The sequence below is a fragment of the Toxorhynchites rutilus genome, chromosome 2, assembly GCF_029784135.1.
Source record: "Toxorhynchites rutilus septentrionalis strain SRP chromosome 2, ASM2978413v1, whole genome shotgun sequence".
NCBI lineage: Eukaryota > Metazoa > Arthropoda > Insecta > Diptera > Culicidae > Toxorhynchites > Toxorhynchites rutilus.
The window spans coordinates 15,881,942-15,906,006 of NC_073745.1; the positions used below are offsets into that span (position 1 = coordinate 15,881,942).

At 37.0% G+C, this 24,065-nt stretch overlaps 2 protein-coding genes across 3 annotated transcripts in view; one reads left to right on the plus strand and one right to left on the minus strand.

Annotated features, from left to right (window-relative positions):
* Nucleotides 1-3,089, plus strand: LOC129764704 (organic cation transporter protein). The gene is made up of 3 exons (XM_055764071.1): nt 1-628; nt 693-1,822; nt 1,877-3,089. The coding sequence occupies exons 1-3, from the start codon at nt 465-467 to the stop codon at nt 2,224-2,226; spliced, it is 1,644 nt and encodes a 547-aa protein (XP_055620046.1). The 5' UTR covers nt 1-464; the 3' UTR covers nt 2,227-3,089.
* Nucleotides 2,219-24,065, minus strand: part of LOC129764705 (major facilitator superfamily domain-containing protein 8-like) — a 27,261-nt gene continuing 5,414 nt past the window's right edge. Inside the window, exons 3-5 of one of the 2 annotated variants that reach the window (XM_055764074.1) lie at nt 13,012-13,763; nt 12,296-12,951; nt 2,219-2,951 (exon numbers count right to left, since the gene is read on the minus strand). In XM_055764074.1, the coding sequence (XP_055620049.1) occupies nt 2,291-2,951; nt 12,296-12,951; nt 13,012-13,185 (1,491 nt within the window). In that variant the 5' untranslated portion in view covers nt 13,186-13,763 and the 3' untranslated portion in view covers nt 2,219-2,290. The remainder of the gene's footprint in view (nt 2,952-12,295; nt 12,952-13,011; nt 13,764-24,065) is intronic. The other variant, XM_055764072.1, reaches the window with a different exon arrangement.

The window sequence follows — 24,065 nt, forward strand, 5'->3', positions numbered from 1 at the left end:
GCTGAATTCAGTGTATTTACAGATGCTGGCGTGTACAGACCGCAGTTGTTCTCACTCATGTTTTCATTTGCCACCTCTAAACGAAAGTGAAGTGCTCAATTTCCACCTCGGACCCACTGCTTGACCCCCTGCTAGTGGTGAGAGGACGGCCAGGTTGGCCTTCCACCGGGTGCCGACTCGGTGTAGTGATTGATTTCAATTGGCGGCCAATTGAAATTTGATTAGACACGCCATTGGTCAATGGCATTCAGTGAATCCCCCGGCTGGACAGCATCGAAACTTGATTTGCAGTCGCCGAGAGAGCAAAGCGCATGCGTTCCATTTACGTTTGATCCTGAAATAGATTCATTCATTCCTATTGCCCGACGCCTGAGGCGAAATCGTTGGCGTGAATTTCGTGTTTTCTGTTGCGGGAGCACTATATTTTAGTGCATGCGAATCGTTATCGTGGGTTGGTTTTCAAAATGCCGAAAACCGAGGATGACATTGATCTTGACGAGGTGCTGACTGAAATCGGCCAGTTTGGGCGGTTCCAAGTGCGACAGTATGTGTTGATGATCATACCGATTATTTTCAATGCCTTCTTCACGCTGAGTTACGTATTCACCGCGGGGAATGTAAACTACAGGTACGTAGAACATGATGAACACCTTGAAAAACTAATGGTTGTCGTGGTTCTTTTTCGTACATAGATGCCATGTGCCGGGATGTGATAATGAGACCGTTGTAAACTATCAGCCGGAGTGGATGAGCAACGCAATTCCCCTGCACAATGGAGTTCCAGCGCAATGTGAACGGTTTCTACCGATAAGCAACGCGAGCCTTAATAATCTTCAATGTGACGCTGCTGATTTCAATAGAAGCGTAACGGTGGGATGCGACAGCTTCATTTTCGAGAATGACGAAGTGACAATTGTAAATTATTTCAACATCACTTGCCCCCACAATGATTGGAAGATCACACTGGTGGGAACCATCAACAACATCGGACAGTTTGTGGCGCTCCCAATCGCTGGGTTCCTTTCCGATCGATTTGGTCGCCGCATGGTGCTTCTGTTAAGCGTTGCAGGCAGCGCTGTTTTTGGGTTGATCCGCGCTTATTCCACCGGATACGAGATGTTCATCATTATGGAATTTTTGGACCCAGCGATTGGATCTACTATGTACACCACAGCCTTTATTCTGGCGCTGGAACTTGTCGGGCCTAGAATGCGTGTAACCGGCAATAATGTGATATCCTGCGCATTTTCCTTCGGCGAAGCTGCCCTCGGTATTCTGGCAATGTTCTTCCGCAATTGGCGAACCCTACTGAAGATACTTTACATTCCCGGAATAATCTCACTGCCACTTCTCTGGATGACCTCGGAAAGCGTTCGCTGGCTTATCTCCAAGGGTCAACGAGAGAAAGCGCTGAGTATTCTTAAAAAAGCAGCCAGCATGAATGGGAAGCACTTATCGCCGACATCGATTGAAAGCCTTTGCCCAGCGAGTGACAACGAATCGAAATCAGAGGACTTATCTCCCGACAGAAGTTTCTTCAGCCTGTTGACGGATGCGTTCAGTAACCCTGGACTTTTACTACGAATCGCGAACTGTTCATTCTGCTGGTTAACAAATGTTCTGGTTTACTATGGGCTCAGTTTGAACTCTGTCAGCCTCGCCGGTGACAAATACCTCAATTTTATTCTAGTCTCGCTGGTCGAGTTGCCGGGTTTTTTGATTATGCAATTAATCCTGGACAGAGTAGGTCGGAGGATTACTCTGTGCACAACGATGCTGCTTTGTGGATTATTCTGCTACCTTTCGGAGTTCATCCCAACCGGTAAATAAAGCCAATGCCCGATCTATAAAACATTACTAATCTCTCCCATTTCAGGAAATCATTGGCTCAGTTTAATGTTGTTCCTCGTCAGCAAAATGACCATCACCATGTCATTCGGTACGCTGTACATTTACACGGTGGAAATTTTCCCCACAAACCTCCGTCAGAGTTTACTCTCTGTATGCTCAATGTTCGGCCGCATTGGATCGATGATCGCACCCCAAACACCCCTCCTGGCGAAGATATGGGCTCCCCTTCCGATGATCATCTTCGGAACAATTGGTATTGTGTCAGGCCTTACGATACTCCAATTCCCAGAAACACTCAATAGCCAGCTCCCGAACACGGTCGAGGAAGCCATGAACATGAATGACAATGATAAAGACAAAGAACAGCTTGCGTGAAGAAGAAATTTATTGCCTATCGAATAAGTACCAATCACAGATACGTTTACAGGAGAAAAAATTGCTATTGAGTTAACCTCGTAGGATTAAGTACCTTAAGCTCCTCCTCCACTTTTGGCTGTACCAACTTGGTCGACTGCAATCGATCTCGATAAACCCACATCCAGATGAAGATCGTACCCGCCAGAACAGTACACACCCCGAACGTCCAGTATGTGCCGTAGAGCACATAAACAGTAACTGATCCAGGGCCCAGAATACGCGCAGCACTGCCGGCACATGTTAAAAGTGCCATCCAAGTGCCCTGGGGCCGCGGGCCAAGCAGCTTCGAAAACACCGATTGGCTCAGCGTTGTACCGATGGAGAACGCGGTGCAGAGTAGGGTGTAAGCGATGGTAAACTGTATTTTACCGACCGGTGGTATCCATCGGCACCAATCCTGGATCGATGGACAGCTGGAGTTGCCGTTGGTGGCGTTCAAACCATCGCTCGTAGCTGTGATCGGTTCGTTGCCCACCGGAATCATCAAAATCTGGCTGAAGAAGAGTGCCAACATGGCACCATAAACCAGCACATTGGACTCGGAGAAACGCTTGCAGAGGAAATCGAGCAGGAGAAAGAGCACACAGGATATCAGCGCCCCGGCCGTCATCAGGATACCTAAGTAAAACAGTGATTCCTCGTTTGTCCAGTTGAATTGATCCAGAGCGATCGGTGAAAGAAGCCTGCAATGTTGAATTGATTAGTTGTTTTGATAGAATGTATTATATTTTTTTCTGTTTTGTTTACATGTCATGTAACGTAATCCGTATATTATACATTGATTTCAATCATAGTGATATAGAAGCGTATTATAGAACAGTCCTGTTATCGTTTCAATTAATAGATAGTAACATAGCACTTATGTTAGGCGGAAGATAGCGTACATAATACTTCAGGGTTCTTATCTTTATATTTCGGGTCATTATCTTTAAATGCACAAAAACCAGACAGGTAACTCAGCAAGTGTGAGCACCTGTTTTCCTTCATAGGCATCATATCATGACTGTTATGTCTGTTTGTCTGTGATTAAGACACCAATCAATCATAACAATGAACGAATCTTTTCATAAAAAAAACTGCTGGGATATTTTACATGCATAGTCATCCTTGTTTATTTAGCTAAGTTTTGTCTTCTTAATCAGAGCCCAGAGGCAGGCTCAATACTTTTATTGCTTCCAGTAGTGTACTCGGGATTGTTACGCTCGCACTGAGATGTTTGACGCAGTCTGCAATAATGTGCCATGTGCCAAGTCAAATGTCAAGTTGACATTAGAATTCAGTGTCTGTATTTGGAATTCGTATTCAGTAGACTCGTAGTACGAAAAATTCCTGTTCCAGAGAAAACGACTGGACCAACTCTTGGGAACTTGTTCGATCCCAACGGATGCTGGAATTCCGCGGCAAGAGGACAATCGGTACTCGCAGGTTCTATTTCAGTGAAAACACGACGTCGATGGTGGTGTCAAGCTGCTATCGTGAACCATTATACACTGCGTTTCACAACTGAGTGATTCCAAATGAAATCGACAAATGACAAAACATGAGTATTTTTGATTCGAATGAAAGTGTGTATTCCGTTTGGGTTAGAGGAAATATGAGTTTTCCACAGCTATTGGGAATTTTTTGACTCAAGCGTAACTTTTGAAAAGGGCGTATCGATTTTAGTAAGAGAAATCTTTGATAATTTATATCTCAAAAACTATGAGTCGTACCGAAATAGTGTCTTAGAAAGAGTTGTAGAGTATTGAAAAAAATGTACACTGAGAAAAAAATAGTACTCTTTTTTTATTTACAAAATAAAAATTCAATTTGCAATATCCAAAATACATATTTTTTATATTTTTTTTAATACAAAATAGAAGTCATGCAGAGAATTAAAAAAATTGGCCCAAGATGGTAAAACTATTTTTGACGAACTTTGTGGAACATCGAGTTTTTAGGAATTTTCGAAACTTCGAATTTTTGTATGTTAACAATCATTTTTAGCCACAAATTATGAATCCTGATGTGATTTAAAACAAAAATGGTTATTATCAATCTCCTTCTAAATGTAGTCATTCTCGAAATATTTTTAAAAATGTTCCTAATTTATTGTCTTTTTTATAGTAAATAATCCCTTTTAATATGTTTGTCGTGTTATACCGTCATGTTCATGAAATTTTATGAATTTTCTTATAACTTTCAACAATTTTTTTGATTGATTGAAGTTTGTATTAAGATAAGAAAGATTTGTTAGTATCGCTACGTATTGTATTAACCCACATGTCTTCGAATGTCTCGTAACGTAACTCCTAAACATATGTCTTTACCATAACGATGTATTTGGAAAAGTTGTTAGAAATTAGAAGCGAATTCATAAAATCTCATGAACATGATGGTATAACACGACAAACATAATTAAAGGGCCTATTTACTATTAAATAGACAATAAATTACAAATATTTTTTTAAATATCTCGAGAGTGGCTACATTTAGAAGGAGATTGATAATAACCTTTTTTGTTTTAAACAACATCAGGATTCATAATTTGTGATTCAAAATCACTGCTAACATACAAAAACTCGTAGTTTCGAAAATTTCTAAAAATTCGATGTTCCACAAAGTTCGTCAAAAATAGTTTTACCATCTTGAGTCCATTTTTTAAATTTTCTACACGACTTCTATTTTATACGAAATTTTTTTTAAGAAAATATTAAAAAAATACATATTTTTTGATATCGAAAAATAAAATTTTATTTTGTACATAAAAAAAGAGTACTAATTTTTCTTCTCAGTGTGTATTTTTTTCAAATTAAGTCAACAATACTCTATAACTCTTTCTATCACACTATTTCGGTACGACTCATATTTTTTGAGATATAAATTATCAAAGATTCCTCTTACTCAAATCGATACGCCCTTTTCAAAAGTTACGCTTGAGTCAAAAAATGAACCATGATGATGTATTTGGAAAAGTTGTTGGAAATTATAAGCAAATTCATAGAATTTCATGAACATGACGGTATAACACGAAAAACATTCACGGTATAACACGACGATTATTCACTATAAAAAAGACAATAAATTAGAAATATTTTTTTAAATATTTCGAGAATGGCTACATTTAGAAGGAGATTGATAATAACACTTTTTGTTCTAAATCACATCAGGATTCATAATTTGGGGCTAAAAATGATTGTTAACATACAAAAATTCGAAGTTTCGAAAATTCCTTAAAATTCGATGTTACACAAAGTTCGTCAAAAATAGTTTTACCATCTTGGGCTCATTTTTTAAATTTTCTGCATGACTTTGTATGGAAAAAAAATTAAAAAATATGTATTTTGGATATTGCAAATTGAATTTTTATTTTGTAAATAAAAAAAGAGTACTATTTTTTAATTCTCAGTGTACATTTTTTTCACATTCAACCATCAATACTCTATAACTCTTTCTAAGACACTATTTCGGTCCGACTCATAGTTTTTGAGATATAAATTATCAAAGATTTCTCTTACTAAAATCGATACGCCCTTTTCAAAAGTTACGCTTGAGTCAAAAAATTTCCAATTGATGTGAAAAACTCATATTTCTTCCAACCCAAACGGAATACACACTTTCATAGGAATCAAAAATACAAGTTTTTAAAATCTGCATTTTTAGGACGATTTCATTTGGAATTGCTGAACTAAAGAACCACTCATTTTTTCTGAGTTTCCAGAGATATGTAAGAAGTCGGTTGAATTGAAGTATATAGTGTAGTATATGACAACTACCTTCTTTTAAAAGTCTGGCTATTAAAAAAATAATGTTGTGTACAGGCGCGAAAAATTCAAAAAACTAAAATTCCAGTGTTTCATAACTATAGAACCAGATAAAAAACTGTCACTTCTTTACAAAATTAACGACAATTTCACATGAATTAAAAAGTTTCTAATTCGTAGGTCATCTTTAGTTCCCAATCAGTAAGCTGCATCTACTATTCGTAGGATAATTCCTAGTAAGTTCTTGATAGGGTTTTGATCTGGTAAACAAACTGACCAGTTCAGAATCTGAAGCCCCTATTCATCAAACCATGTCATGACTTTCCGGATTTCATGAATTGATGCCAAATGTCCCAATTGTTTGTTTTTGATGTAAAAACAGCAGTAAATGATTCTGAAGTACTTCATTGCACTTCTGACTGTTCATTCGTGTTGATGGTAAGCTACCTAAACAAGGCCTTTCAGAAAAAATTCTCTCCAAACCTTGAAAATCCTATCTCTAAAGCTGCGAGTACAAAAACTAATGTGAAAGCTAATGCCATATGTTTCACTATTTCAGGAGAACTTCTCTGATAAAAAGAAATCCAACTTGAATAGAATTTCTTCCACTGGAAGGACTTACGGAACATGTTGTGTAATTTTTCAACTCGTAACTTTGCGAGCGGCAGTTTGATGGTTTGAGGAAAATATTTTCAAAAAGATCGAGTTCAGATGGCTGTTCATCATCACGAATGCACAGACAGAAGTGCAATGAAGTACTTCAGAATTATTTACTTCTGTTTTTGCATCAAAAACATCGTGATAATTGGGTAATTTGGCATCAATTCATAAAATCCGGAAGTTCATGGCATGGTTCAATGAATAGGGACTTCAAATTCTGGACTGGTCAGCTTGTTTATCAAATCAAAACTCGGTCAGGAGCTTATAAGGAGTAATCGAACGAACAGTAGATGCAGTTTACAAGCAGTATGAGTGATTTGAAGAGCTTAAACGAGTAGTATCCTCTGCGTAGAACGAGATACACACCACAACATGGCGCAACTTGGTCAAAACCACTCCGAATGGGTTATTTGAACTGATTGTGAACTAAAGATGACCTACGAATTAGAAGCTTATTGTAATTCATGTGAAATTGACGTTAATTTTGTAAAGAAGTGAGAGTTTTTCCATCTGGTTTTATAGTCATGAAACACTGGAATTTTAGTTTTTTGATTGTTTCGCGCTTGAACACAGCAATTAAGTTCAAAATGCCACTTTTTTTAATGAAGATAGTTATTATATCCTACACTATATACTTCAATTCAACCGACTTCTTACATATCTTTGGATACTTAGATATAGTTCTATATATTGTGAAACGCATATATCTATAGTTGTTCTATAGTTGTGAAACGCAGTGTATTGGTCGAATGTGCTGGATCGACAGATCGGTCATAATAATGCGATCTCAGTACATTTTGAAATGACAATTTTCCCATACTGCTGCGAGCTGATGCTTATAGTTCGGTACTTAATTGTTCGTTTGCTTTTTTTTTTTTGCTTTTTTATAATAATCAATATTGAATCGTGGACAGGCCGAGAAAATCCTGACTACGGTGCTAAAGGTTTTCACATTGAAGTTATGTTACAGGAACTAGGAGAAAATCACAAATCGATACTAGACTGCACGATAATAATGCCGTTACCGGAAGAGTAGAGGTAGAACATATGACAGGAATCAACGAGCAAAGGTGGTTCGAGCAGTCGACAACAATCCTGGGCTCTCCTTGTGGGATGTGGCAAAAAAGTTCACTAGCCCCAGTACAGTTCGGCGAATTTATATGCGAGAAGGCTTATGGTCGTATCATATCAGCAAACACCCCAAGCAAATACGGTTACCAGCAGTACTGTGCAGAAAATGATGGGTGGTATAACACGAAAGGTTTGAAAATTCATCCGAGCAGCTGTCGAATAATTAGCAATACACCCAGGTTTTTTTTAAGCGAGGGATACGTACCTCGTAAAAAAAATTGGAAAATCCGCATAAAAAACCGCGTTAATTCGAAAATCCGCGTAAAAACGCGTTGATTGAAAAATCCGCATAAAAAAAACCAAGTCACCTAATGATAGATATCAAATTGGACTATCCTTACGTAGAACGGAAGAAAAAAGGTGAGTATTGCTCGCTTGCGAAAACCCGTAGTTTTTTCCTGCAATTTCGTTGGTTACTGCTACGTATAGTTTGGTTTTCCTCACGAATGAGGTCATCTGCTATCGAGCCAATTATTGAGTCTGCCGTTGCGCAATATATTCTTTATTCATATTTATTCAAACGAACTTCAAAACAAGTTGAATGGATATATATAATAACATCAATTGATTCGTTAGTTTGAGAAACCCCTAAACGCCACTTTTATCAAAATTGACTTTTAGCAGTATCGTGACCTTGAGGGTGCATCGACTATCAAAATTTCAGAAAAAGTTAGTTCTACGAATCCCCTTAATTCGGGGGTGCAAATATTCTTTTGTCCCATAAGTCCATGTTTCTATTTATCACCACGGGCAACGCTGCGATGGATATACAATTTCATTCATTGTCCGGGTCGCAAGAAGCCTACACTACTCAATTTAATCGGAATGCCTTCTGATTCGGATTGGACCCCTGACATGACCACGAAATGTAAGCGTGGTGTTCGGTGGATAGCGGAAGTCACAAAAAGGGCAGGAGTCAATGGAACGGTATACAAAAATAGGAAGGGAAAGGATGTTCCAGCTATGAAAGTAGAAGCGAATTGCACCTGCAGATAGGTTTGATTGGTTGAAAATACAAGCAAACAGGACTGATACTTGCAAAACATTATCGATATTAAACATCATCGGAAAGAAATTTCTCGGATGGATTAGCTAAACCATTCAAAGAAAATACTTATGGGTAAAATGTTCCAACCTTACTCCAACGATCTGGGAGGCAAATCATATCCCGGAAACCCCTAGCTGAGAACTGTAATTGACCCTGTTAGACACCGTACTTTTCGGCTATTGAATTAGAAACCAGGTTAATTGAGTATCCCTGCCAATCCTGCATAACCAGATGGAAAACATCCGACCAACATAAAGAAAATCGAGGACATCGGTAAGCTGAAAGGAAAGCTTCTATTCCGGATGTGGATTATATAACACAGAAACCCGGGATGGACATGATCAATAATCCAATATATCTATATGTATATAAAAATGGATTTCTGTCTGTCTGTCTGTCTGATTCTTATGGACTCGGAAACTACTTAACCGATCGACTTGAAAATAGGTATGTAGGGTTTTTTGGGGCCGGGGAAGGCCCCAATGAAACACAAATTTCTGCATTACTCGAAAATTAATCAAGCAAATGAAACGAAATTTGGCATATGGAGGTTTCAGGGTGCGATAAATGATTCTATGGTGGTTAGATACTTCTTCTCCATGTCTTAGGAGGGGGGGGGGGCTACCATACGAATGAAACACAAATTTCTGCATTACTCGAGAATTAATCAATCAAACGAAACCAAATCAGGTATATGGAGGTTTTAGGACGCAATAAATGTTTTCACGGCGGTTAGACACTCCACCCCCTCTCTAAGAGGGAGCTGCCATACAAATGAAAGACAAATTTCTGCATAACTCGAAAACTAATCAAGAAAATACCAAATTTGGCATGCGAAGGTTTTGGGGAACACAAAACGTTTCTATGACGAATAGACACTCCTCCCGTATCTCTGAGGAGGGAGGGAGGCTGCCATACAAATGCAGCATACATTTCGGCATAATTCAAGAACTAATGAAGCAAACGGAACTAAATTTGGCATGTGGAGGTTTTATAGGGAAGAAATATTTCTAAGGTGGTTCGACACTCCTCTCCCTGTCTTAGGGTGGGCTGTCATACAAATGAAAAACACATTTCTGCATAACTCGAAAACTAATCAAGCAAATGGAGCCAAATTTGGCATGTGAATATTTTAGGGGGCACGAAACGTTTCTATGGTGAATAGACACTCCGCCCCCCTCTCTAAGGGGAGAAGAGGGGAGAGGTCTGTCTTTATTCAATCATATTTTCTGTATCAAACATTTATTCCATGTTACGGAGAAATGTTATTTGCAATTGGTTGAAAAATCTTGAACGAGAATCGTGTCTGAAAATAATCTTATATTATAATGAAGAGTTTTGGTAGAAGTACTAGGAATTTTTTAATAAAAGTTTAATTCAACGGGGTCGATTAGAAGATCAATCAATGCACATTTCTGCGATTGGACTCATGAACTTGCGCTTAGTAAGAAAACGTGAATGTTTGAAGGTATTGATAACAGAAAACTAATGTTGGGCGGGACGAAGTTTGCCGGATCTAGTACGTGGATAAAAAAAAACCCTTCAAGCACGCCGAAGTTGCAAAATATTGGAAAATTGTTAAGCAGAGCCTCAGACGAAAACTCAGAAAACAGTTTGCAATAAAAAACAGTTCAGAGGAAATTGGTGTTCAGTATCAAACAGCATAGATATAAAAGCGGTACAAAATCTAAAAGAAGTTGTGAAAAGTAAAGCCTGACACTTCGCTTTGGAAAAACGGAAGCATGATAATGGTGTTGTCTTTGAACTTAGAAAACAAATAAAGTTTGATCATTCATATAATAATGCATTTTCAATCAATAGAAGAAAATCGCGGCAAGAACCCATAACGATTCGGGAAAATGTTATTCGAGAACTGTTCAATTATTTTGGAAAGTACTACTTTGAAGATGATACAATAGATCTGCATGAATGATAAACATTTGGTGTTTCAGGTACTTTTTTGAAATAATGTTATGGTTGTTTATATGGGTGCATTAAACATTGAGTTGGCAACTCTTTTTGATATGTGCGCCATTTTGACAGCTGTCACTTGTATTGTGTTTAGTTTGATTTGTAATTTCGTGATGGATAGACTGACACATGAACAACACCTGCATATTCCCATATTGGTCCATTTTTCATCCAAAATTATGCAAACCAGAAAGTAACGATTAATGGCAACCGCTATAGAGCATTGATAATCGATTTTTGTACCACAATTGGTCGGGGTTCGGCCAAAAAGAACCAAGCGCCATTTTTTTCAAAATTGAGTTACTTACACCATTGGATGCAGAAAATAATAATCTATCGACTGTAAAATGACCACGTCATTCGGATAATTGACAACAGCTCCGAAACAAAAATTCTGTGTAGCAGACTGTGAAAAAACCAAATTGCATTCAACCAAAGCGAACCAAAAACCCACAATATGGCATCGGACGATAGTAGTCATTTTCTCCAAGAAGGCAGCTCCTGGATTCAAATGTCGTCGGGATCTGGTAAGTAAGACAGCCTACGGGCTGCAATGCAGTGTAGAAGCGCTGATCTGCATTTTTCGAAATTCCGTTCATCCACAACGAACCAAGTCTAATGCATTCATAAATCAATTTATTATCATTTATTAAGATATTATTTTGTCATAAACAGCAAAAGTGACTCAATATTTATATACCATTAGTCAAATTAGTCAAGAGCCGTTACAAAATACTAATATGTTATGTGATGATATTATGTTAATAGCTAGCATGGACTTGGTTCGCTCCGGCTGCAAAGAGAGCGAAGTTTTGCGTGTCTGGCAGAAATATAATTCATATTTTTCATCATAGTATTCGAAACAATTTCGATACGTTATTCCAGCTGCACGCGGGATTCTCCACATCTGATTAATATGGTATGCAGCTTACGAAAGGCTTAACCTAATGCAATTAATAACTCAAAATTTTCAATCTTGCGACTTGGTCCACTCTGACTTAACACCTACCAATTGATTTATTCAATGAAACGCATGGTGAACGAATAATTTCGCGTAATGAACTATGAGGTGATTTAAGACCGTTGGACTTTTTATTTGGAGCAGTGTCTATGGTCTACGCCATTTGACGTTTCGAAAGACAACGCGTTATCACTGATGAAGTACCTCAATTGCCGCAAAAATGTTCTTAAATTACACTTGCCGAGCCTGTCGAGGTGCCCGGAAATAACATTAGAATGGAAAATAGCAAAAATTTTCTCTCGAAAAAGTTTCATTTTAATTTAATATTCCATGTAAAAAAAATCCTATATGTTCATCCGCTCAATCAAAGTTAATCCGGCTTTGTAATCTTCATTGAAGTAACAGAAAAAATAGAGCAAAAATTTAATGCCAGTTGTCACGCCTAATTTTAGCAGACCACTGTTCCACTTACTCGATTGTTTACAACGTTTAAAATTATTATATCACACTTACGTTTGAAACGCCACATGAGAGAACATGAGCAGCGAGAATGACACGAGAACCATCGCGATGGGAAGATACTGCAACTCCACTGATTTCCAAGTTTCCTTAGCGTTGGCAGCACCCTGATTTATCATTGCTTCTCGCAGTGCAATTGGTCTGTCTTTGAAAACTCGAGGTGTCAGCAGGATTAGGTTGATTACTCCCAAGAATGCACATGACCAGCCCGCTACCGTGTACATGTTAACTCGGAACAAACCAGCGAATCGGAATCCTTGCTCCCCAATCAGAGAAAAAGCCGATTGAAAGATTGGTCCCACCATAAGGCCCATGCTTTGCGCTAAGGCCATATATGAAATGGTTTTGGTTCTCTCCGAAAGACGCGTTGCAGATGAAACGTACGCCCTGCAAATAGCCACAGATGATGTTCCCACTCCGATAAGTGCTCTACATACCAGGAGCACATATTTTCGATTGTCTGGAAATTCCTCGATAATTGCATATATCACGTTTGCTATGGTAAATACAGTAACAAGCAATACCAATGGCAGCCGAATAGAGGGTAACTTGTTGGACCACCACCCGAACAATGGGCTAACAATCAACTGACCCAGCGGGGGAACTGCAAACGCGTACGCCAAAAACACTTTAGCCGCCGATGGATCCAGCTGCAACGTGTGCAAATATAGCTTATTACTTCAACGTGATTGATAAGAAAAAGACGTTACATTTTTAAGATACGGCCAAATGCCGGTTGCAACGATTCCGAACGCCAAGAACATCAAATAGCTCGTAAAATACAGCACACGAATCGATATCCATCGTTGTCGATACTCGACTTCCGTTTCCAATCCCAACAGACGATCCTTCTCCGATTGCTTCAAAGCGAGCCATTTCACCATTATCACATAATCTAAGGTCTATCCTAACTAACAACTCAACACAAACATTCGATCAGAATGTCCAACGGTGTTGCTTTGCTAAATCACAAACGACCTACTAGTATACATTAGTGAAGCACAATTCCATTAAACAATATCCTCTATATTGTCACTGTCAAGAAACACTTATTAACTATTTCTTGAGAACTCTCAACTGCAAATCCTAAGCTACCCGCCCGGTAGAAAACGTGCGCGAGGTTCGCGCTTTGATATCGAAATACGAATTGATGATAGGAAACAAGCCAATCCCAGCCTTAACACAGAAAACCCCCTATTCATTCAATGACGATGAACACATTCGGATTGGTGATAATGCAATTTGGTCATAAAATGCTATGTTCAACTGTCCGTCAGGTGTTTTTTTCATACGTTTATTACAAAAATTGTCAAATGTGGTTTGATCCATGTTTCAACACTCATTCAGATATCGTGATTGTGGCGCCAACACTGTTCACCTGAGTATCATGCTGACGGGTGAATCTGGACCATTGTTTGTGCTATCGCCGAAAAAAATCAATATGAAATCATTCGGAGTCCGGCTGCAAACGAGATAAGCGAAGAGTTTGACTTTGAAATGAACGTAGACCCGTGAACGAAGTATTACGAAATATTTTCGGAGATATGTTGTAAATCAATTGTTTACTCTTCTCTTGTAGCTCATTTATCATCTTTTAGTGTGGGAGAACCGACAGCGGAGTGGAGTGAAAATGTTGGAATTGACTATCAAATATAGGAAACGGACATTCAAATTATTTATTTTTTTAGAAAGTTACTATCGTTGTTCGATTGTATTTCATTTTTGACGTAGGACAGCATCTTGCAGTAAGGGAGCCATATCAGAAACCAGGTCACGTTTTTATAAGATAAAGTTAACGTTGATAACTATTTTCGCTGCGAACAAATTCTGGTGATTTACATACTAATCGATTCGGAAATTCGCTAATATTTGTTTGAAATACTGTATAAAATCGTTACGTGTTATTATAAGAAAGCGGAAGTAGAAAATAATATAAAATTACGTAATATTTAAACAATCCCTAATTGAAAAATTTACAATTTTGACTTGTCTCATGTATGTGGATTCATAAATCAAAATGTTTCTTATTTTTTGACGTCTACTACGTCTACGTCTTTCATGAGGGGCCCCAATCAGAAAACACTCATTTTCACATTTGTGTGAAATAAAGTTAACGTTAATAACTATTGTTGTCGCCAACGGATTTTGGCGATTTACATATCAGACGAATCGGAAATTCGTCTGATATGAAATCGATCAACGAAGGGGAATGATTTAAAGTCTCCGTGAACAAAGAAAAAAAAAGAAGAACGTTGGGGAATATTTACCTAGAACATAATTATTGGATCAAACTTTCAACTTAAAGATGTAGAACCCGAGGTTGATCACTTGAAATGTAGTATTATATTATAATGTAAAACCAAATTAAGAAATAAAAAAAATTGATGAAAAAAACAGACAAACTTTCAGTATCGTTCTAGATACGAAGCAATGAACATCGCTTGTTCTTCCTTGTTTTGCGTCATCACATGTCTTCGTTTCGAATTGAGCTGTGGACGCGGCCAAATTACTTACTCGCTGATGTCGCTGGCATTCCAATTATTACATCAAATTGACACCATTGCATTGAGGCTCCGAACAACACAATAATGTGGGAAATCTTCAAATTAGGCTATCATCGGCTCACAAAGAAAATAATTGTTTAGGAATTTTGTGTGTGATTTGGTTCCGCATGACAGTAACAAAACTATATCCACCAAGAATGAAAGCCAAGCTAATCGAGACCGGAAATATTAATAGAAAGGGCTTCTGTTGAGAAGAGCGCAAAACGGAGATAAGTGTGTGTATATTTAGTTACTTCAAGCGTTCGATAAATGGTTTTGTGTACGTGCTTCAGAACCCGTATATACAAATAGCATCTTCGCTACACTGAATCTCCGTTTGTACCTGCTCCCGTGTGCATTGGACTCGTCGCGATGCAACAATCACCTAATATTTTGATGCTAAGATGGATGATTGTTTGGTGGTGCAAATTATGCAGCCGCGATAATAAATATAAACAAAGAGGAAGGTAGCGGAAGAGGAATATTTGCTCTAGGGTATGACATGCGATCAGCTTATGTATTGTTCTGCGAGAGCAAGAATGAATCATCGATCAATTATCGTCAACTGATTCTACAATAATAGCCCATTTCAAAGCGACCATACCATTCTACTAAACAGTTATTTTTAAAAATTCACAGCATTCTAAAGTAATATACGAAGTTATTAACAAGCGACTTGAATAAAATAACAACGTAGTTCTACGTCAACAATGTAGTCGTGTCTTGGACACAACCTCTTATAATTTTTTAATTTTCATACATATACAGGAATCGTCGATCTTCGTGTGTGATTGTCGTTATCCTAATCCCCTCCTTTTTTCCATCGCGAGCAATCGGTTTTCTTCTTACTAACAATAGAATAAGTTGGAATGTAAATACATAATAGGTTTAAGAACTGAGTGTGATCAACAAACAACTTTGTTACAATCTCCTTATATCCCATCCTTTTCCTGATAAAAATATGTCTCCCTTCTAAACTCGAGTCGACCGCGAGTAACCGGTTTTCTACCTTATTAACAATAGAATTAATGAAATTTGTTTGAGTCAGCGCGCAAAACAGTTTGTTTTGATTTCACGAACGGCGAAAAATAGACAAAAGCGTGGATTGCGTTAAGGCTTTCCAATGTTATGGTTATGACATTCACAAAGTTGGTTAAAAGGTATCGTTTACTGAAAAATATATCACGTCAATCCATCATTCCTAGTAAAAGTTATGGCTTCCGTTTTAACATACCCCGTGTTTCAACTTGCCTCGGTGTACCTTACTACAACTAATTCTGAAGCGTTTGAAAAACGGGTCATAAGCTACTTCCGTCAGAAAAAGGGGGAAATGTTCGCATCGTGAGTATACTCGCGAGTAAATACGCACTTCATTGACATCCGCTTTTCCAATGTTTTACTGAAATTAATCCAGACCGAAAAGTCCCAGCAATCATTAAATCGCATAACTTGGCATATTCTATGTCACATATAAAGTAAGATCGAATCAAGGAAGAAAATCATATATCATGTCTATCAAATGATACATTGTGCACATCTAAAATCGTATAAAATGTGCAAACCCCGTTTTTTTTATCGCTACATATTAGGTCGTAATTAAAACAATCATCAATTGTAGCAAAAATCGAAGATGAACCAAAACACGTGTAAGAAAAGCAGTTGTCAAAAATTAACATGAGTACCAACATAATGCCACAAAAAAAACCAGAATCGAATATACGTAACCCGCGTAAATTAGAAAGTTGGGATACTTTTTAAACAGACCTCATATATGCATATCAGGCTGATGCAGTTTGTGAGTCACGTGAACATATAAATTGAATCAATGTAGTACTGCGAAAAATTGTAGTACATGATGGGAAAATCGTTCAACAGTAAATCATATTAGATCGTGATTGAGGCCATATTATATCATATCAGGAATTTTACATATCAAGAGCAAACATTAAATCGCATAACAAGCGTATATATAACATCATATGCCCTAAAATTTGGTTGGCATATAATGCGCCTTACTGGCATATGCATACAAAAGTGGAGGCCATATACATACATGGCAAATGCTTACCGAATTTGTTTGGATGAATATGCAACTTTGACCGACTATAATAGCGATTATGTTGAAATTGAATTGCGATCTAATATGGATATATTCATGAATTGTCAAAGCACCAAATACGACTTTTGCCATACTCATATATGATTTATTACAGACATAGAAAAAAAACAAATGGCGCAAAATATTTTCCTGAAATGTTTATTATAGCCTCACGAATCGCCATTTTTATATATGAGTATTTATGTTTGTAGAAATAATAATTGTTTGATTGACTTGTGTTGGGAGTGGAATATGAATGTTTAAAATGGCACAGATTGATGTTTGGTGAAAACTGCTCCGATGTGGGTTCGAACTCCGGTCGTCTGGATTATCATCCACCAGCTATCTCGCGCGGCTATCTGAAATTCAATTCAACAGCAGTTAAAACTTTCGAGTGCATCAGCATTTCATTGACATTCCAATTTGATGTAATATGTTCTTTATTAGGATCTAATATGATTTACTGTTTCTTGTTTTTTCAGCATGCAACACGATTTACTACAGTACTGAATCGATTCAAATTATACGCTTATACGACACACAAAATGCATCAGCGTAATATACACATATGGTGCGGATTAAATATATTTTACGACAATGTACATAATAAAATTGATGTTTATTATACCTAATTGCGACTTAATTTGATAATGGTATATAAAATCGAGCTTTTACATTTTATGCGATTTCAAATATACACGACACATACTTTGATTGATATTATATGCGATTATGATTTATTCGGATTTCTTGTAAGACTTGGCACGTGCAAAATTATACGATTTATTGTTTGCTGAAATGTCACGAGCTTAAATGTTTTAAATATTTTATTGTTTATTGATTTCTTCTCATGTCAGAATAGTATTCTGATGTCTATTATTCTTGGATTTAAGGGAGATTTATGGAAGTTTATCTATTGTCCACAATTGTACAAAAAAGTTAACACAATTAGTGTGCTGTGCACTTCACTCTTCTAAAACTTGAACGCAAGAGGAAAACTTTACGTCTCATATGAACGTATCGAACATCATCGAGAAAACATACAGAAGAATTCGGAATAAGCCAAGCAATAAATGTGTGAAATCGCACCAATACACTCGAAACTATTTAATTGGATTTTTCTATTTCTCTTCTTTTTGTGAGAACAGTTCGTATTCAATCGACAATTGTACAATACAACCGGCCCAGGAAAAGTATCCAATATTGAAGTTCCACTAGATAAGTGAATATTGGATACTCCAAATATTCTCGGAAACTGTATAAAATCAGTAAATACTACAATTGCTGCTTAAATATCAGCCATAGTACTACATCAGTTCGTGGTTCGTACTCTTGCTTAGTCTTTAATCTTCAAAGTCATTAAAGTAGCTGTTAATATGTTGGAGCAAAACTCATTAGTAATATAAATTTAACCATCATTGACAATGGTATGCGCAATGTGTGCTTCGTTATTAACGATGTAGTCTCGTGTACTCACCACGTATGAAAACCGAGAACGGTTTTCTCTAAGATTGACCGTGGCCTGTTCTGGTTGTTGAACATATGAACACAGCGATGTCTACAGTGAATGAATGATAGCTTAGATAATACTTTTCTCCCTAGACGGGTCTATTTCTACATTTTTCGTTTTATTGTATTTTTTCTACAATTATCCACAATTAGTCTAGGCAAAAGACCCAACCTGAAGATCCCAAGGTTGTATACTACATACATAGGGAGATAAAAATTCAACATATGCAGTGAATTTCACGTTCACTATCCAGCGTGGTTCACTCCAACCAGTGACGTTTACTCCGAGCGCTCTGAGCGGCTACGCAGCAACAGGTTTAGAAGAGGCTCGTATCTCATGCCGTCGATTGGGTGGGAACGCAAACAAATTAACTTCAAATTGACTGTCGGTAATTTATTGCACTACTCATAATCAGGTTTGTCCGTCACAGTGTTTATTTATGCTAATAGTTAATTACTTATCATAACGGTCGCACAACGCAAGCTTACGTTGAAAATTGTTAGAAAATGAACATGCCCACCCTGCGGCAATCACGTGCGGATATGATGTTCCGGGATCGAAGGAAATGTGATTACATCTCGCTTCGGAGCGCTTCAATTTCAATTATCAACCTGCTGGCAGTATAAATCAAGTGGTTTTATGGTATAATATAATCTATGATGAGTACTGAAATGATTGCGACAGATACAATTGGATTATTCATTAGCTGAAAAATCACAAACCTAAAATAGCTTTACATGTGCTCGTCACGAGTTTCGATTCCATGAATATTCAGTTCAATTATAAATTCCATTCAGTTGAGTAATCAGTCTACTGAGAACGTATTTTAGAGTTTGTTGGAATTGTGCCACTGCTCATCGACATCAATTTGTTGTTGATGTTATAGTTTGTACAATGTATGTCCGATAGCGTGTGGCATTCATGACGGATTTCACGCCAGATCGTCTTAGGAGTTGGCAGCACCATATCAGATTGCAGTGAAACGTTTTGGGTGTGAAGATATTGGTCATTTAAGCAACTTTGCATACTTGAAATATTCCAAAAATAATTGGACCACTTTTTGAAAAGGGCCAAAGTTTTTTTTAATTTTTTTTTCAAAAATTTTTATCTCCAAAACTATTAGACTTACAATATTTTGATCAAAGAAGAAATTGTAGGAAATTGTTCAAATTTTCATAAAAAATATTTAAAAATTTATTGTTTTTACTTTACACCAACATTTTTTTTTTCAAAATCTAAAATTCAATTTTCTCAAAAACGTATTTTTTAAAAATTCTCAAAAAAATTGTGTGAATATCCCGTACAATTATCAACAAGTCGTACATACATCCGAAGATGGGCACTTTTACAGGAAAAAAGTTTTTCTCACGACAACTTCTCCATGTTTTTTTTGAAAAAAAAAAACAACAAATCCTAATTTTGTTTAAAGTCAAGATAGCAATATAGTTTAGTTTCAGTCAGTTTTGTATGAAGACTCCTGAAAAAAATAATGTTTTGCTCGAAACATTTTTGTGTGTAAATTCTCACGTTTGACAAGTTCTTGACATGTTTCTAAATAGAGAAAAGTTTGCAGAGCATTCAAAATGCGATAATTTATACATAAAAATGTAACAAATAGAACATTAGTAGCATTTTTTCGAAAAAAAAATTAAAAAGTTTTGTTCGAAAAACTTTTTCCATGTAAATGTGCCCATCATCCGATTTATGGAAAACTTGTTGGAAATTTTAAGGGCTATTTATATCTATTTTTTTCAGAATTTTAAAAGCATATGTTTGCGAGAAAAATTAATTTTAATTTTCAAAATATTTTTTTTCAATGAAATTTTTTGGAAAAAAATTTCATTGAAAAAAAAATTGAAAATTAAAATTCATTTTTCTCGCAAACATATGCAACCAAAACTGACTTGTATTCTAAAAACTATAAAAGATAGAAAGTTGACGTCTTCGACAAAAGTTTATATTTTAACAAGATCTAAAACTTTGTCGATTAAACTATATTGCTATCTTGACTTTAAACAAAATTAGGATTCGTTGTTTTTTTTTCAAAAAAAACATGGAAAAGTAGTTGTGAGAAAAACTTTTTTCCTGTAAAAGTGCCCATCTTCGGATGTATGGACGACTTGTTGATAATTGTACGGGCTATTCACACAATTTTTTTTGAGAATTTAAAAAAAAAAAGTTTTTGAGAAAATTGAATTTTAGTTTTTGGAAAAAAAAATTTTAGTGCAAATTAAAAACAATAAATTTTTAAATATTTTTTTATAAAAATTTGAACGATTTCCTATAATTTCTTTTTTGACCAAAATATTGTAAGTCTTATAGTTTTCAAGATAAAAATTTTTGAAAAAAAAAATTTAAAAAAAACTTTGGCCCTTTTTAAAAAGTAGTCTAATTAGTTTTGGAATATTTCAAGTATGCAAAGTTGCTTAAATGACCAATATCTTTACACCCAAAACGTTTCACTGCAATCTGAAATGGTGCTGCCAATGACCAGTTGAGTTGGCGTGAAATCCGTCTCATACCTTATTAATGGGTATTGCAAAGCCCATTGTAAAATAAACAGAACGTTCTAAAATAGTGCAAGAAGATACGTCTTCAAATGTTTTTCTGACATAAATTTCTTCCATAATTTTCGATAGTGAGTGAAAGACAGCATGTTTGATGCTCTGTAAAGGATGAGTCGATTATTGTTGTGGCCCTTTAGATTCATTGGTAAATCAGCTATAGCCTTCTTCTTCTTCTTATATGGCACTAACGTTCCTAGAGGAGCTCCGCCGTCTCAACGTAGTATTACTTTAGTCATTTTCATTAGTACTTAGTTGAGATTTCTATGCCAAATAACACGCCTTGAATGTATTCTGAGTGGCAAGCTCTAGAATACGCGTGACCACAGTGCAAGTCAGAGGAAATTTCTTTGAAGAAAAATTTCCCCGACCAGAACGGGAATCGAACCCGAACCCCCGGCATGTTAGGTTTTGACGCTAACCACTCGGCCACGGGAGCACGATATCAGCTATAGCTATAGAGATATAATCATTTGCAATTGAAACACACCATCAAAACCTGTACAGTCATTTCTGGTACATATTTCTCAGTTTTTTTTTAACTTCCGTTTTCTTTTCGTCCTTCGCCTGCTTCATCATGGCCTAAAAGGTTCGGTCAAAGGGAGTTCTGGACAATTTGGTGGATCCATGTATTTAGGCACAAAATCCACAGAATAAGCCGCATACAACTCCTGTACGGTTTAAGAGTAGTGGCATGCAGTCAAATCGGACTGAAACAACCTTCCAAATCAGGTACTCCGAAGCAACTTTCGACAGCTTCTTCCGCTTGAAACGGTCATCCACAGTAAGCTTGTCCGTACACCCAGAATTAATTTTTATCACATGTTTTGTCATCCCGAATTATTACATTGAATGAGCCTAAAAATAACAGAAAATGTCATGACTCTCAAATACTGGTGATCATTTCTATAATATGTATTGTATAGCAATATAAGTTCAATATGAGCGAGCGAAACAAGAGACACATTGCAAATAAGCTTTTCGCATACTTTTCCACATACACGACCCAGACCGAGATCGATATAGATCTCCTTTATGCTCTCCTTATGAATGAGGATTTTATTATAAATACTTTGGACTGAAACACTGAAGTTGTTTTTCAGTATCTCTTGGAAAAATTATATCCACAACGCTCCCTAAAATATCATTCTCAAAGTAATAATCCACAACATATGCTATACAGAACATTTTGCAGAACGACAAAAGAAAATCCAGACAGAAACGACTGTACGCATCGAAACTAATGTTCGCCTTCAATTTTCAACCGAAAAAATATCTTCTTCCAAGAAATTACCACCTAATGTGAGCTTCCCTTCGACGTCGATTTTAACTCGGAAACAATGCGCGAACATTGGATGATCGATCGGCACTGAATTTACACAAGTTCTCCCCCGGAAAATAAATTATTAGAGTCAAATTGATTTTTATCATTTCGTATATTACTATAGAATGCATCAAACATTATGAAATAACTCTTTGATGATAGTTTTGGCTGCATTGGTGCGTTGGATTGATAACACGGAAACTGGTTTCTCTTTCTGATTGCGGGAAAACGCAACTGGTATTGAGTTTGCAGAGAAATTGAGACTCTTTATTGCTATGGATCATTATACATTTTTAGCTCGGTGTTCAAACTATTTTTTGACGTAGAACTACGTCTTCTAATTCTATCCTGAACCTATTCACAATTGACAAACCACTTCGACAGCTAACTCAGAAAAATGTACGTTTCCATTGGTTCGAGAAACAAAAAACAGGAAGTGGGTTATATCTATGGTATAACCGCAAGGGTGACGTAGGACTATCGTTGATTTAGAGATCATTTGTTTGAAGTTGAATCTAAATCCATTCTGAATGAATGAATAAATGAATATTTGGGGGACTTCGAAAACGAGAGCGTTACGTTGGAGGCTCAAGGTTTTATGCATCCAATATTGGTACAAAAAACCTTGTTCTGAAGAATAATCTTCAGAAGCTTTCCTGCTAACTGCAATTGATTGACAAATCACAAAACCAAATGTATGTGGTCGCAGTATTATATGGATAGAAAACATTAAAATAAACTCGCTTGAATGTAATTTTCAATTCCTAGGGGAACTGGCAGATTATTTTTCAGCAACGATCACTTCTTTTCAGGTTTCTTCTCGATAACCAGCAAACGAAAAAGTTGCGCGAGTGTATGTGTGTGTGTGTGTGGCGGCTACTTCGATGTCTTCCCGGGGAACCGTTTTTCGATGCTGATACTCTCTTGGACACCTTCTCTTCTCCTTCTGATCGATCGGCTTTTCTGCGCTCCTTCACAGTCAAAACAAACTGATTGCATTTCAGGTCAGGCCAGGTAATCCCTCGATCCCTCGCCGTTCAGCTCGTTCAGTAACGATGTTGTCTTGTCGATGTCCTAACGAAAAATGAATTGGTTTCACCACCAGAATATCGCTTAAGTATTCCTTTCGTGTGTGATTGAATCGAGAGAAGTTGTGGTTTACGATGGCAACTTGGAAGGCAAACTCGAGGGGAATGAACACTCTGAGTATGAAAATTTCGGCGACTGAGCAATAATCGATTGAAAATTATATAATTTTCGCGATACGAAACATTTTCTGATGGGGAAGAATAATCTTCAGAAGCTTTCCAGCTAATTACACTTGATTAAAAAATCACAAAACCAAATGTATTTAGTTGCAGTGTTGTATGGATAGAAAACATTAAAATAAACTCTTTCGCATGAATGTATTTTTCAATTCCCAGGGGAACTGGTAGATTATTTTTCAGCAACGATGATAGCAACGAGGGTTCCGCGCGTGTATGTGTGTGTGGCGGCTGCTCCGATGTTTCAAGCGGAACCGTGGCATCACTCTCCTCCTGATGGATTCCCTTCTGGCCTAAGGTGCACAAACAGGCTCTTGGTGACACCGTTCATCAGCGCTTTCATGATAAACGAAGTTAGCTTCATCACAACAGCGACAACATGTTCCAATCGCTGTTCAATTATAACTGAGTGGGTTTACGAGCGGCGCTCGCTTATATACCGATTGGTGATTTCAATAGC